The sequence below is a fragment of the Triturus cristatus genome, chromosome 3_2, assembly GCF_964204655.1.
Source record: "Triturus cristatus chromosome 3_2, aTriCri1.1, whole genome shotgun sequence".
In the NCBI taxonomy this organism is placed as follows: domain Eukaryota; kingdom Metazoa; phylum Chordata; class Amphibia; order Caudata; family Salamandridae; genus Triturus; species Triturus cristatus.
In genome coordinates, this window is record NC_140584.1 from 229,208,798 (window position 1) to 229,224,939 (window position 16,142).

Below are 16,142 nucleotides of genomic sequence, written 5' to 3' on the forward strand. Positions count from 1 at the left end.
CAGGCTGTAGTCCGACTTTGCACCAGGTCAGAGCAGGTGTTATTTTCCTGCTGCTAACATGCCTTATTGCCTGTTTTGTGTTCTTATCACAGTTCTGGCTGGTCGTTGTGAATGTTGTAGAGTGGTGTTGTCGCGGCTTTGTGCTTCGGCAACTCCTACTCTGCATCTCATTAGTGATAGTTGTGGGGGTCTTCTGTGGCGATGTTTTTTGCGGCTGCTATCGCAGGTAAACTGGTGCTGTGGGCTGTTAACACCAGCTTGTGAATGGGGCGATTGATTTATCGCAACTTTGGCTGTGATAATGTGCCGTTAACTCAGCGATAGCTCCTTGTGAATAATCTCCTAAATTTGGTAAATATTGAAAGCGAATGGCTGTTGGACTTGGCCCTTTTTGCAGGGTCATCCCTGAACTTTTTGCCTTCCTCCTGTATCGTGTCTGACCTGTTTGTTTTGGTTTTATGACTCTGGGCACTTTACTATTGCTGATCAGTGCTAAAGTGCATATGCTCTCCCTATTGTAAATTGATGTATGGATTAGTGATTCCATGATTGGCTGGTTTGGTTTACGTGTCAGACCCTAGTACAGTGAACTGAGTGTGCCCAGGGCTTGTAAACCAAATGCTGCTGGTGGGCTTGCAGCACTGGATATGCCACCCACAGAAGCAGCCTGTAAAGGTGTGTCTCAGGTCTGCCATTGCAGAGCCTATGTGCAATCTGGTACTGCCATGTTGACTGGGCAAGTGCGCCCACTTGCCAGTCCCTAAACTTTCCCTTTTCTTCATATCAGACAACCCTATGGTAGGCCCAAGGGCAGGTTGCATTGCAAGTATAAGGTAGGACATGCCCTGGTGTGTGTGGCATGTCCTAATAGTGAATTACAGCCATTTTTGTTTTTCACTATTGCAAGGCTACCTGTTCCCCATAGGCCAGAATGGCCAGTTTCATTATTACAGCTTATAATCCTAACTGACTCAGGGAACATGGTAGAAATTCGAGTTTAGTATGCCTGAACTCGGAATGATAAAATACATCTTTTAGTGCAGTTGGTTTTAACATTCTGTGTTTGAAAATACCACTTTTAGAAAGTAGGTATTTTCTTGCCTAACTATCCAAGCCTGCCTCTGCTAGGTTGTGTATTCATTGTCTGGAGTTTGAGTGACAGGGGCTGGGGGATTCCAGGAGACAGGGTGAGTCAGCACAGGGTTGAATAGAGAGATCTGCTTCTATATGGGTGGGAGGAGTTGCACCTGGGACCTGAATAGGGCTGTGCCTTCCCTCCACAATGCTGGTTCCACCTCCTGTGGTGTGTCTAATGTCTCTGCCCTGCACTGTGAAAGGAAAGAAGGAGTCATGTAAACAGAGTGCTCCAGGACTGACCAGAACTGGTTTGGACTAGGCAAAGGCCTCTCTGCCTTCAGAGAACAAAGAGAAACTGGGTATTAATATTGGGACCCAAACCCAAGAACTTTAGATCACTTTGGGAAACAAGAAGAAACCTTTTTTGAGGCAAGGACCCAGAGAGACTGAGGAGAGACAATCCCTAAGCTTGAGGGATTGGCCTGCAGTGGTTGCCTGACTGCCAAAGAGAGGAGAAAGGAACTTTGTGTACTTTATTCAGCTTGTGAAGGATCGCCAAGGGCTTGAGAAAAGAGCGTGCCTCCTGCTGAAGTCTCAGGGACAACAGACTTCACCCACCAGCTCCCTAAGCGTTCTTTGGAAGTGCCTGCTGCTTTGCGAGACTTTCTGAGGGACTGCGTGTCGCTCGGAGCTGGATGCACGACTAACGAGCAAGAAGCGTGTCGCTAAACTGTAGCTGTCGCTTTACAACGAACAAGCGCCTAGCATCGCCAGAGAAGAGGATCGACGTCACCACAGACTCCACCGCATCACCGGGAAGCGTGTCGCCAGGGCCTGTTGCGGCTCGCATCGTTGCCGAAGCACCTCGCATCACTGGAGAAAAGGATCGACGTCGCATCAGACACCGCCGCATCACCGAGAAGCGCGTCGCAGGTCCTGTCGCGGTCCGCATAGTGTCGCATCAAGAAAAGACGCCATCTTTGTTTCTTTGCATCGGATTTGCATCGCATCACAGCATTACGTGCTGCATCGCCACGGAAGCGCAGTAAGAAACCAATGCATCACCTCCCCTTGCAGAGAAGAACCGACGCATCTCCTACACAGCAGTAGGGACCCGACGCATCACAGTTCTTGTGTGTAAGGAACCGACGCATCACCTTACCTGCAACACTTTTGTTGTATTGCGTTACGCATCTTAAGGTATATTGAACTCAAAGTGTCGCATTTCAACATCTGAAGATAACTAAGATAATTCTACCATTTTAAGTACAGTATTGTGGATTTTTGTCATTTGTGGTCTTGTCATAAGTCTATATAAAGAATACTTATTTTTTATATAAAACTTGTGTGGGGTTCATCTGTATTGTTGTCACTTGATTACTGTATGTGTTCACAAATGCTTTACACACTGCCTCTGAGATAAACCTGTCCGCTCGAGCCAAGATACCAAGGGGCTGGGAAGGGGTTATTTTAGGAGTGTATCCCCTTACCCTGATTAGATGCAAGGGTCCCTATTTGTCAAAGGTACCTACCTCTGCCAACTAGAGACCCCCAAATCTAACAATGGCCATCCTCCCAGCAAGGTGGGATCATTGCAAAGCCTTTCAAAGACGTGCCTACATCCTGTCCCATAAACTAAAAGATGGGCATGACCTTAATGAGCTCATTTACGACTATGAAGTTTATATTAATCTCTGGAGCCTATCTACTACATGATTTTCAGCACCATTTATGAACATGAGGACGCCAAAGAATCTTTGGGAACCATGGACTTGAGAACAAATTTCCTTTCAGAAAAAACATTTGATAGTCTATTGCCGCTAACAACATTTTCTGGGCTGTTGTCGACAGCCAGGGGTATATCAGGATCTGGAGCATGGACATGAAGGCCTGGCACTTTCAACTTTATAACTGCAAAGTCCTATCTTTTTATGTGTGAAGACTCCACAGTCATAAAGATACCAGTAGTAAAACAATTTTGAGAGTAGCAAACAATCATAAACTTACACAAAATCGTAAGCTTACGTTTGTGAATAAGGCCCTCTCTGCTGATGGAAATCATGGTTCTTATCTTTTCCTCTGCATATAAGCAAATAGTTGAATAATTGATGAAAAAGCCTTTTTGTAACCAAGTTGGCAAGCCAGCCGTAGGCATATACTGCCTGCTGGATAAGGCTTAAAGTGCCCTTGGCCATGGTTTTGACAATACAGAATAGAACATGATTCCTGACCTGACAGCCTAAAGAACCAATAGTTTTCAGGGTTTTTACAGCATTGTAACCATATTTTTGAGTCTCACAGGGACATGCATGGCATGCCAACATGGTCATCAGTCAGCATTGAGGTATCTTTTGCCATCTATCTTATATCTTCGTGAATATATATCCAATGGGTTGTTTTTCTAGATGCTTTGGGCACTTTGCCACTGCTGTTCAGTGCCAAAGTGCAAGTGCTCCCTATTGTAAATTGTTGCAATGGATTAGTGACTCCATGATTGGCATATTTTTTTTTTTTTTTTTTTTTTTTTTTGGAAAAAGTTTTTATTGAACAATAATTCGGTTACAAGTATGGGCCTACAACCACCCGGGCCGGCCGCTAGGTACATAAGGAAATATACACAGATCAAGGCTGCAATCCGTTCCCAGGGCACTGCCCCGCAGTGGCTCAAGATAGTCCTCGAAGAACAGCAAGCGTCAGTCCAACAATAACAGAAACAAAAAAGAAAAACAATAAAAACAAAAGGCGAGTTACAAGGGATATCAGTGCGGTTCAGGCTCCCCCCGGGAAACTCCAGTCAGAACATTTGAGCAATCCGCTAAAGAGAGGAGGACCGGGAGGCCGGGAACGGAGGGGGGGGGGAAGGGGGTCAAGGGAGATGAACGTCCATATGTGGTTGTTACAAAAGGCGCTAGGAGCCGTCAAGGGTCAGGGGGACATGGCGATATCAGTGTCTACCAGGGGGGGCGTACAGATGCCTCCGCGATACGCATTCCATTGACCCCAAATTCTACCCCATGCCCCCGGCTTGCCACGGGCCACATACACTGTCTTCTCCCGAAACATACACCAGTCCATATTCTCCTTCCATACTGACACGGTGGGCGGCCGTTGAGCCATGATTGGCATATTTGATTTACTTGTCAGACCCTAGTACAGTGCACCATGTGTGCCAAGGGCCTGTAAATCAAATGCTGCCTGTGGGCTTGCGCACTGATTTTGCCACCCACAGATGCAGCTTGTAAAATGTGGCTCAGGCCTGCCATTGCAGAGCCTGTGTGCAGTCTGGGACTGCCATGTTGACTTGGCAAGTGCACCCACTTGCCAGTCCCTAAACTTTCCCTTTTCTACATGTTAGTCACCCCCTATGGACAGGGTGCATTGTATGCGATAGGTAGGACATGCCCTGATGTGTGTGGCATGTCCTGATAGTCCACCCAGCACCTCCGCACAGGGTTCGAGGATCCTCGTTCCCGTTTGTTTGGTCTAAGTCGTTTTTCCCGCAGTTTCAGTTCTTTGAGCGTTTTTCTCGCTGCTATTTGTCTGCCTATTTTTATTGTATTGTATTACTGTATTGTGCTCGTGTTTGCTTCAAACTTGTTCAGCTGTGTCCCTCTTTTTCCCCGCCATTTGCCCTCTGCTGCTGACCCTCCCCTTCCGCCCGCTCCTGCCTCCCAGCTGCTCGTCCCTACCCCCTACAAATGACGACCGCTGCGGGGAAGCACACGTGAGTCCTAAGACCTTGGTCCCAGGACCTCACTCTCCCCAGCAGCTCCATGGTGCTCTGCCTCGACTGAAACCAGCCAGCAGCTCCGCGTAGGGTTCGAAGGCCCCTCGTTCCTGTTTTTTTGCTCTAAGTCGTTTTTCCCGCAGTTTCAGTTTGTTGAGCGTTTTTCTCGCTGCTATTTGCCTGCTTATTGTTATTGTATTGTATTACTGTATTGTGCCCATGTTTGCTTCAAACTTGTTCAGCTGTGTCCCTCTTTTTCCCACCGTTTGCCCTCCGCTGCTGACCCTCCTCTTCCACCCCGCTCCCGCCTCCAAGCTGCTCATCCCTCCTCACTTCCCCTACAAATGACGACCGCTGTGGAGGAGCGCACGTGAGACCTAAGACCTTGATGCCAGGACCTCACTCTCCCCGGCTGCTCTGTGGTGCTCTGCTTTGCCTGAAGCCAGCCAGCACCTCCGCGCAGGGTTCAAGGCCCCTCATTCCCGTTTTTTTGGTGTAAGTCATTTTTCCCACAGTTTCAGTTCCCTGAGCGTTTTTCTCGCTGCTATTTGTCTGCTTATTGTTATTGTACTGTATTACTGAATTGTGCCTGTGTTTGCTTCAAACTTGTTTAGCTGTGTCTATCTTTTTCCCGCCATTTGCCCTCCACCGCTGACCCTCCCCTTCTGCCCCGCTCCCGCCTCCAAGCTGCTCGTCCCTCCCCTACAAATGACGACCACTGCCAGGGAGCGCGCGTGAGTCCTAAGACCTTGGTTCCAGGACCTCACTCTCCTCGGCAGCTCTGTGGTGCTCTGCTTCGCCTGAAGGCAGCCAGCACATCCGTGCAGGGTTTGAGGCCTCTCGGTCCCTTTTGTTTGGTCTAAGTCGTTTTTCCCACAGTTTCAGTTCCTTGAGCATTTTTCTCGCTGCTATTTGTCTGCTTATTGTTATTGTATTGTATTACTGTATTGTGCCCGTGTTTGCCTTAATCTTGTTCAGCTGTGTCCCTCTTTTTCATGCCGTTTGCCCTCTGCCGCTGACCCTCCCCTTCCGCCTCGCTCCCACCTCCCAGCTGCTTGTCCCTCACCCCTCCCCTACAAATGTCGACCGCTGCGGGGGAGCATGCGCGAGTCCTAAGACCTTGGTCCCAGGACCTCACTCTCCCCGGCCGCTCCGTGTTGCTCTGCTTTGCCTGAAGCCAGCCAGCACCTCCGCGCAGGGTTCGAGGCCCCTTGGTTCCGTTTTTTTGGTCTAAGTCGTTTTTCCCGCAGTTTCAGATCCTTGAGCATTTTTCTTGCTGCTATTTGACTGCTTATTGTTATTGTATTGTATTACTGTATTGTGCCCATGTTTGCTTCAAACTTGTTCAGCTGTGTACCTGTTTTTCCCGCCGTTTGCCCTCCGCCGCTGACCCTCCCCTTCCACCCCACCTCCCAGCTGCTCGTCCCTCCCCCTCCCCTACAAATGTTCGACCACGCAGGGGGCGCGCCACCGGCACGCCAATGGCAAGCCCGTGTGTGCCCCTGGCCCCCACAAGCTCCACAGTACCCAACGCCACTATGACGCAAAGACCCTCCACGCACTCAACGCCAGCTGAAATTACACATGCGTCCAGGCCACCCCGAAGCTCACCCACAGACCTTTCACCTGCCAGAAATGCAGCTACACCAGCCAGCACACACCAACATGTCCTACCCATCCCAACACTGCAGGCCACAACCACCTCAGCTGCATACTACTCAACACCCACTCAGTCCACAAGCACGCCGTTGAACTCTGGGACCTGCTTGACTCCTCAGCCCAGGACGTTGCCTTCCTGATGGAGACCTGGATGAACACCTCCTCGACACCAGATATAGCCATAGCCATCCCGGACGGCTGCAAGATTACACGCAGGGACCGGAACAACAACAAACCAGGAGGAATCGCCATCATCCACAGGAACACCATTAGAATCTCAACCAGCACCGAAGAAACCCTCAGCATGGCCGAACACCTACACTTCCAGATCCACATCAATCACAAAACCACCCTCAGAGGAACCCTCGTCTACAGACCCCTGGGACCCTGACCACAGTTCAGCGAATCCATCGCCGACCTCATCAGCACGCACGCCCTCGCCTCCACAGACTGCATCCTCCTCGGAGACCTGAATTTCCATCTAGAGCACGCCAACGCCAACAACTCCACAACACTGATTGACAACCTTGCCAACCTCGGACTCAAACAACTCGTCACAACATCCACCCACTCCGCCGGACACATGCCCGACCCCATCTTCTCCGCTAGCAACCACGTCACTTTCAGCCACACCACCAAACTCCACTGGACCGACCACCATTGCATCCACTTCTCCTTCGAGAAAAACAGCGCACACAACCAACTGCTACGCATCCCACACCGCAACTGGAAAAAAGTCACCGAATACCAGCACATCGCCACACTCGCCTGGGACCCTCCACCCGAGCCCACCGAGACAGGTGCAGCAGCCCACAACTTCAGACAATGGATCGATGACTGCGCCACCACCCTCGCCCCGATCAGGAAACCCTCCACCAGGCGCACCGACACGAGAGCCATCTGGCTCAACGCTGACCTCCAGAACTCCAAGCACACCTGCAGAAGACTCGAGAAGCAATGGCGCAATGACCAGACACCAGACAACCAAGCAGCCCTCATGAGCACCAGACGCAAACACCACCAACTCATTCGATCCGCCAAAAGAACCTCCCTCAAGGAACACATCGGCAACAATGCACACAACAGCAAAGAGCTCTTCAACATCATGAAAGAACTCGCCCCCCCCAGCTCCAGCTCCAACGATGTACCACCATTGCAAGCACTCTGTGACTCCCTGGCCACCTTCTTTCACCGCAAGATTGCAAACATCCACAACAGCTTCAACACCCAGATGCCGACGACAGACGACGGCACCCCCGACTCAACACCCACAAAACACACTGACCCTCTGCTCTCCTGGAACAACGTCAACTATGAAGACACCATCAAAATCATGAACTCCATCCACTCCGGCCCACCGTCCGACCCATGCCCCCACCACATCCTCAACAAGGAAAGCTCCATCATCGCACCCAAACTCAGGAAGATCATCAACAGCTCCTTCGAGACCGCCACCTTCCCAGAGAGCTGGAAACACGCCGAGATCAACGCCCTCATCAAGAAACCCAAGGCAGACCCAAAGGACCTCAAGAACTTCTGTCCCATCTCCCTGCTCCCAGCAAAAGTCATTGAGAAGACCGCCAACAGACAACTGACCCACTTCCTGGAGGAGAACAGCGTCCTGGACTCCTCCTAATCCGCAGCACCAAAACCGTCCTCATCGCCGCCACTGATGACATCAGGACCATAATGGACAAGGGCGAAACCGCGGCCCTCATCCTCCTGGACCTCTCGGCCGCCTTCGACACAGTCTGCCACCACACCCTGTGCACACGCCTCCACGACGCAGGGATCCGACGCAAAACCCTGGACTGGATCACCTCCTTCCTCATCAGCAGAACCCAGAGAGTCCGCCTCTCCCCTTCCGATCCGAAGCTACCACGATCACCTGCAGTGTACCCCAAGGATCATCCCTCAGCCCAACCCTTTTTAACATCTACATGGCACCGCTCGCCATCATTGTCCGAGCACACCACCTCAACATCGTCTCGTACGCCGATGACACCCAGCTGATCCTCTCCCTCACCAAGGACCTGGCCACCGCCAAATCTAACCTCCATGAAGGAATGAAGGCCGTCACAGATTGGATGAAGACCAGCTGACTAAAACTGAACTCAGACAAGACAGAGGTCCTCATCCTCGGCTCCACCCCTTCCGCATGGGATGACTCCTGGTGGCCGACCACGCTGGGAGATGCCCCAGCACCCACGAACCACGCACGCAACCTGGGGTTCATCCTGGACTCAACGCTCTCTATGACCCAGCAAGTCAACGCTGTCTCTTCCTCCTGCTTCAACACCCTCCGTATGCTCTACAAGATTTTCAGATGGATCCCCACCGAGACCAGGAGAACGGTCACCTAAGCACTCGTCAGCAGCAGGTTGGACTACGGCAATGCCCTCTATGCAGGAACCATGGCTACACTCCAGAAGAGACTCCAACGCATACAAAACGCCTCTGCACACCTTATCCTCGGACTCCCTCACCACAGCCACATCACCACCCACCTAAGAGATCTACATTGGCTCCCGGTCAACAAGAGGCTCACCTTCAAGCTCCTCACCCACGCTCACAAAGCACTCCACAACGCAGGACCAGCATACCTCAACAAACAACTGTCCTTCTACACCCCAAACTGCCCTCGCCACCGTCCCACGCATCCGCCGAGCGGCCACAGGCAGAAGATCATTCTCCCACCTCGCCGCAGACGTGTGGAACACCCTCCCCGCCCACCTGCGCCAGACCCAGGACCTGCTGACCTTCAGGAGACTCCTCAAGACCTGGCTGTTCGACCAGTAGCTGCCTCCTCCCCTCCACCTTAGTGCCTTGAGACCCTCACGGGTGAGTAGTGTGCTCTACAAATGCTTGATTGATTGATAATGAATTACAGTCAATTTCGTTTTTCACTATTGCAAGGCTACCTGTTCCCATAGGCCAGAATGGACAGTTTGATTATAACATCTTACAATCCTGTCTGACCCTAGGAACAAGATAGGAAAATAAAGTTTAGTATGTTAAAATACATATTTTAGTGTGGGTGATTTTTACATTCTGTGTCTGAAAATACCACTTGTAGAAAGTAGGTATTTTCTTGCCTAACCATCCAGTATGCCTCTGCTAGGTTTGTGTATTCCATGTCTGGTTTGTGAGTGACAGGGGGCTGTAGAGAGCCTTGGCTCCAGCAGTCTGATGGGTCAGGGCTGGGCTGAATAGGTCCTGCATTGAATAGAGAGTAGGGGGAAGAGATTCCCTTTCACTTGCCTGAGCCTTCATAGAATAGAGAGAAGGGGGAGGAGTTTTCCTTTCAGCTACCTGGGCCAGGTCTGATTTCAGCAATGCTGTCTCAACCTCCTGCAAGGAAGCTGCAACAGGGAGTACAGAACTGGTTTGGGCTGGGCACAGACACTCTCTGCCTTCAGAGAACAAAGGATTTTGCATTATAAATATTGGGGCCCAGACTCCAGAACTTTAGATCACTTCTGGGAATCAACACAAACCTTTGCTAAGGAGAGACACCAAGAAATCAGAAGGAAGAGACTGCCCCTGTGCTGTTTGGGGTTGGCCTGAAGTGTTTATTTATTGCCAAGGAAAGGAGAAGAGGAATTCTGTGTGTACTTTATCATCTTGAGGAAGATCTACAAGGGCTTGAAGCTGAGCTTGCCTCCTGTTCTGAAGTCTCAGGGACACAAAGACTTCACCACCAGCTTCCCCTGAATTTCCTTGCTGGGAATTCTACCTGCAGAGTGGTGCCTACTGTTGTTTTGGGCCCTCTAGAGACTGCATGTCGCTGGGAGCTGGAAGCGTGATGCAACGAGGAAGAAGCGTGTCGACACCGCAGCAGTTGCTGTCGCATTGCCAAGGGAGTGTGTCGCCTCCGCAGCTGTTCGCCGTCGCATCACCGAAGCAGCATGTCACATCAAAGACACCATTTTGTCGCATCGCACCGGATCGTCGCATCACATCGAGGCGCCGTCTTTTCGCATCGCACCTGATCACAGTAAGAAACAGACGCTTTGCCTACTTTCCGGTAAGCAACAGACACATCGCCTCCCCTGTGCTGCAGTAAGGAACAGGTGCGCTGCCTCCCCCGAAGCAAGGAACAGATGCATCGCCTTCCTTGCGACCCTTTAGTTTATGTTGCGTTACGCATCCAAGGTACTTTGAGAGTAACGAGTCGCATTTACCATCTACATTGAACTAAGCTATTTCTACTATCTGAAAGACATATTTTTGCATACTGTATTGAGAATTTTTGTCATTTGGTCTTGTGTTAAGTCTAGATAAAGCTTACTTATTTTTCAAAACTGGTGTGGTGTCCATTTGTAGTGTTTTCACTGTATTACTGTATGTGTTCACAAATGCTTTACATACTGCCTCTAAAATAAGCCTGCCTGCTCGTGCCAAGCTACCAAGGGGGTGAGCAGGGGTTATTTTAGGAGTGTAGCCCCCTTACCCTGACTAGAAGCAAGGGCCCCTACTTGGTCAAAGGTACCTACCTCTGCCAACTAGAGACCCCCATTTCTAACAATTCCACTGGGCTTTGGAGATACAATGACGGCATGATAGCGCTCCTTACAAAAAATTTTATTTAGAGAAGTGTTGTTTCAAATTTTGGAGAAAGGAGATTCAATGATGGCGATGGTTTGGATGTGGTTCAGACAGGAATACCCATATTAATAACTTCGAATTTGCAAATGTCAGACAGAGATTTTGTTTTCTTAAATGAGCAGGCATATAAACCTTTTAATAAAATAATAAGTTGTTAGAGTATAATCATAAAAAGGGGTTGAGAAGAGTGGCATTTTGAGTTTCAGTTTGTGAGGAAGGTGACTTTGTCCACTAAAATGTTTTCTCGGAGACAATCGAATTTGCACCTATTTGCTCCTGTAAAATGGCTTGAAGGGAGATGCTGGCACTAGATCTTTTTAAATTGAAAATAGCTCTTTGGTTGTTCTTTACCCTTGCTTAATGCCAGTTTCTGCCAGTCTGTCAATCTCTGTCCTTCCTTTGCTGCAAAAATGTTATGTGCAGTGTCACCTCAACTTTGTTCATTTTTGGAAGCAAACACCGTGGTCTGCTCTGTGACAGCGAATATGAGTTCTGCACTCCAGGCCACAAACCGCACTGCAGTGTTTTAGTTAAGTCTGCTTTCTGTAGTGAACCCAAAGTTATAGAGCTAAGTGGAGGGAACTCTATTGAAAATACATATAGAAGGAAACCAAGTGTTGCCACTGAAAACACTGAATGCATGCTTTATATGTAATGGATTAGATGTGGACAAATTGCGTGAGAAAACTATTATTGTTCATAAATGATCAGCTATCTTGTCATTGGCCATATCAGTACAATACATAAGGACAACCTTACATAAACATACTACCTCACTAACAGTATCGACATATTTTATTGTATATTTTGTATTCTTTTTATTTTGCTTTATTTAACTCGTTCATCACCCTTTTAGAATATTTCATTGCAGTTTTAGATAAGCACAACTTACCATGTTTACTGCTGACAGCTATTACTGTATCTGATCCATCAAATCGGATGCTGCCAATAACTGAAAGCTCAAAGTCAGCCCAATACAAACGTTCACTGTAATGGTCAACCACAAGACCTGAAAAAAATCAAATAAATGTGTAAATGTTTTTTAATGCCGCTTAAAGAATTATAGTAACCGTTCAAAAAAAGTCCAATTGTTTTTCCTCAAATATGACATTTTTAATTATAGAGGCATGAATTTCACAAATACCTTATCTGTAGCTATATATTCATACCATAGTGATTACACATTTAATATAAGATCATTGCATTTCCGAATAATAAAACTATTATGTATGGATGAGCTTGTATACTATAGACACCAGTGGCAGTAGTATTGGGGATGAGAGGTCTGAGAAAAGTACTCAGTATGGCATATTAGCCAGGCTCATGCATACCTCATGCAAGCTGCAGTATTTGGGATTACATCGCTTTCCTTAAACTAACAGGGTTGTTTACAAAAGTAAGTTACTTGTGAGTAATTTGCAAATGTAAATTTACTCTTACAATTTTGAGTAACTTTACTCAAAATTGTAAACTTTACTACTTGTGGCTTTTCACAAAATCTGAATGTTAAGTCAGAGATGGAGTTAGAATAGAAAACAATGGAGGCAGGGCCTTAAAGGTAAACCCAGTGGGAATTATATCAAATCTAATTTAAGTTTTTTTACTAATGTTGAAAATATAAATAAATATAATGACTTTCTACTGCCCTTACTGCTGCCAACCTTTTCTCAACACTGCACCCTGAGTGAACTCCACAAAGCCTTCATCCGGTGTCAGCAGTGTCTTTGTTGTTGACGTTTTGCACCTGGTTCCCCACCAGCACTATGTATGCATTAAAACCAGCTCTCCCGCAGCTCCCGCTTCAGCACCAAGGACAGGCAGGACAACTCTGCACACAGGCTTCTCAAGCCACGTAAAATTGAACTGACTGTCATGGCTTGGTCATGGGACCCACATCACCTTTACCTTCCTTGGGTTCCATTCAACCCGATGATAATGTATTACAGTACTGTGTTCCACTGATTTAATATTGCTTCCAAAATCCATAACTCTGGTTATATTTATCTGATTGACGTTATTTTCACTTCAAAATTTATATTGAAATCTGATTTAATCTTATAAATTGGTGCAGGATTTCTTTTGAGGTGTGCCAATTACTTATTGTCCATGTTGGGATTCCGAAATGCTTAACGCAAGTTTCTCTAGTAACTAGTAGCCTGACTGCTCTTTGCCCACTCTACCAGGACTAAGTTAATGATTTATTATTTTGAATTCACATACCATCCCTTTGGGGGATTTTGAGCATGTAGCATGGTGAAGCCTAACCAGCATCACTACATAATACTCCACGTTCCCACAGTGTTCTTCTCTAGCTAAATCCAATGGCAGAACTCTTCTTCCGCAGATCACAGCTTACTGTACTCACCCAGAGCTGCGGCTATGAGAATGGAAAACCAACTCTTGTGGTTAGTCAAACCAGTTCTGGGACAGCTCTTCCCTCTCACCAGGTTTGGAGTTAAACTAACTAGGAAGACAAAGGGAGGCGGGCCTAGATGTGAGCTATATCTGCCAGTGACAGGATAGGCACAAATTGAAGCTCAGTAAGGGACTAGATACAACCCCCACAGCCATACTGCTCAGGGAAGATAAACATCTCTTCATACCAAATCCTTTTGCATACTGTATGGGAGCAACACATATAAAACCACAGAAAGGTCATTAACAGTCAGGTGATATTGGACACTGGCAGAAAGGCACATTTGGCTTCGGGAGAGTAATGACAAGTGTCTAACCATGTCTTTTCTGAAAATAGTGATAAAAAAATCTGACTTTGTCATTAAGTTGTATTTTATATTGCTATAAAAGTGAGTTCTTTAATCACGGTTCTAGCTGCTCCCAAACTGTAACTAAACATTATATATAGTTATAATGTGACCTAGTATTTTCCTATGGGAGGACCAGCCTTGCCACAGTGAAAAACAACTTTGCAGGTTTTTCACTAACTACTTTAAATACCATGCACCCTATCCTATGGGCATTTACCTTATGGGGGACTTATAATTACAAAAAAGGAAGCTTTAGGCCGAAGTGGCAGTTTAACATTGGGCACACAGACTCCAAGGGCAGGCCGGGAGACATGTTTTACAGCGCCATTTTAGTGGGAGGCACAATGAGTGCTGCAGCCCAATTGTAACAGTTAATTTAAAGGCCCTGGGTACATGTAGTACCATATACTAGGAAGGTATAAATCAATTAAATTTCACAATTAGTTGTATGCCAATTTTACCATGATTAGAGGGGAGAACACAATCATTTTACTACTAGTAATCAGGAGTAAAGCGTGCAGAGTCCTAAGTCCAACAAAATGGGTTCAGTTAAAGAAAGCAAAATTCTGGGAGACTACCACACAAAAGATGATAATTCCCAACAGCTGTTTCTTTGTTTGTTTGTGGGCCTCTTATATAGTGTTGCAAGCTGATTTTTACAGTGGATGTTCCTAAAATTGCAAACATTGCCTACAGCAAGTTAAATGCATGCAGTCTCCCAAACCTTGCAAAATACTTCTACAGGGTGGCTTTTCAAGTTTAAACTGCCCTAATTTGCAAATGTAGGCCATATTTCTAGCTATCTGATTCACTAATGGGGGCGACTTTCAATTTAATTTTAATCTCGTACTTGGGCAGAGATGATTTTGTGAGGCGATTTTAAAACTGACAGTGAAGAGCCTTGTACATTTATTATATGTTTTGCAAATAAATGGAATCTTCGTCACTCAGGGGAGCATGAATAGTTCATCCAAATGTCATGGTGGGGTTAATCAAGCATAGTTTGTTTGTTTATTAAATTGCTTTAAATTTTGGCATGTAGTCTGGTTTTCATTAAATTGAATTATATCATCGAGTCAAAATGTACCATTTCTAGGGTAGTCCAATAAAATATTATGAGAATGAAATGCGTGGCCTTGGTTTTTATTTGCCTGATCTAAACTCTGACATTTTTTAGAAGCACTTCGTGGCTGAAATAATTTATATCTACTGGCCCTCAAAGCATAATGTTTAACTTCTGTTTTAAATGTAACTTAAAACAGTAGCAGGAATGCGTCAGACATTGCTAGTGGAATTAGCAACATAAAACGCGGATACATTCCAGTTAACTAGCTTCTTCGCAAGGGCTTTATTGCTCAGTTAAGCAGCTCGGCTTTAATACTATAAGTGCCCCGTGATTAACTTTCTGCGAATCACATTAAGCCAGTCCTAATAAAATATCTGATGCATTAAATGACTCCATTGCATCCTGGTACATTTTATTGTTGCATCATTGCCACACAAGAGAGCATCCCTCTCAAAACGGTTACATAACTCTGAAAGCCTGTACTTTCACACATTTGAAAGAGATTGTCGCAGAACAATAAAATGCAAGAAAGTGCTTGCAATAAATAGTGTAGCCAAAAGTTTTCGTGTATAAATATAAATAAATATATATATATATATATATATATATATATATATATATATATATATATATATATATATATATATATATATTCACTGAAAAAACCATAGGTTTTACACATGTTATAGTTAGTGGAAATTTTACTGATAAAAAACCAATGAAATTCCCCCGTTATAGTTAGTGCAGGCAACTATAACTCACGCGACCGCAATCCTCTGCTGATGCTAATACTGTATTTAGACACTTATTTGCCCATGTCTTCTTCCATACATTTTTAGCTATACATATATTACAAATATTTTTTTTTCATAAAGACACATATGTCATCAGCAGAAGATTGCGGTCGCGTGAGTTATAGTTGCCTGCACTAACTATAACGGGGGAATTTCATTGGTTTTTTATCAGTAAAATTTCCGCTAACTATAACATGTGTGAAACCTATGGTTTTTTCAGTGAATTTGCAAGGTTTTTTAAATGCTAATTCCTAACTATAACGTGTGTGAAACCTATGGTTTTTTCAGTGAATTTGTACGTTTTTTTAAATGCTAAGTTACTTTACGCCATTCGTGGCGTGCGCGCCCACTTAACGCAGTTCGTTCCGTGCGCGCACGGTGCGCTTCGCGCACCGTGCGCGCACAGTGAGCACGCGGTGCGCTTCGCGCACCGCGCGCCCACTTTA

The 16,142-nt window shown here is 46.4% G+C and overlaps 1 protein-coding gene across 1 annotated transcript in view; it reads right to left on the reverse strand.

The window, feature by feature from the left end:
- The window catches only part of LRP1B (LDL receptor related protein 1B), a 3,634,433-nt gene that overhangs the window by 227,737 nt on the left and 3,390,554 nt on the right, over positions 1-16,142 (reverse strand). Inside the window, exon 81 of the mRNA XM_085647014.1 lies at positions 11,964-12,080. Coding sequence (XP_085503140.1) covers positions 11,964-12,080 — 117 coding nt within the window. The remainder of the gene's footprint in view (positions 1-11,963; positions 12,081-16,142) is intronic.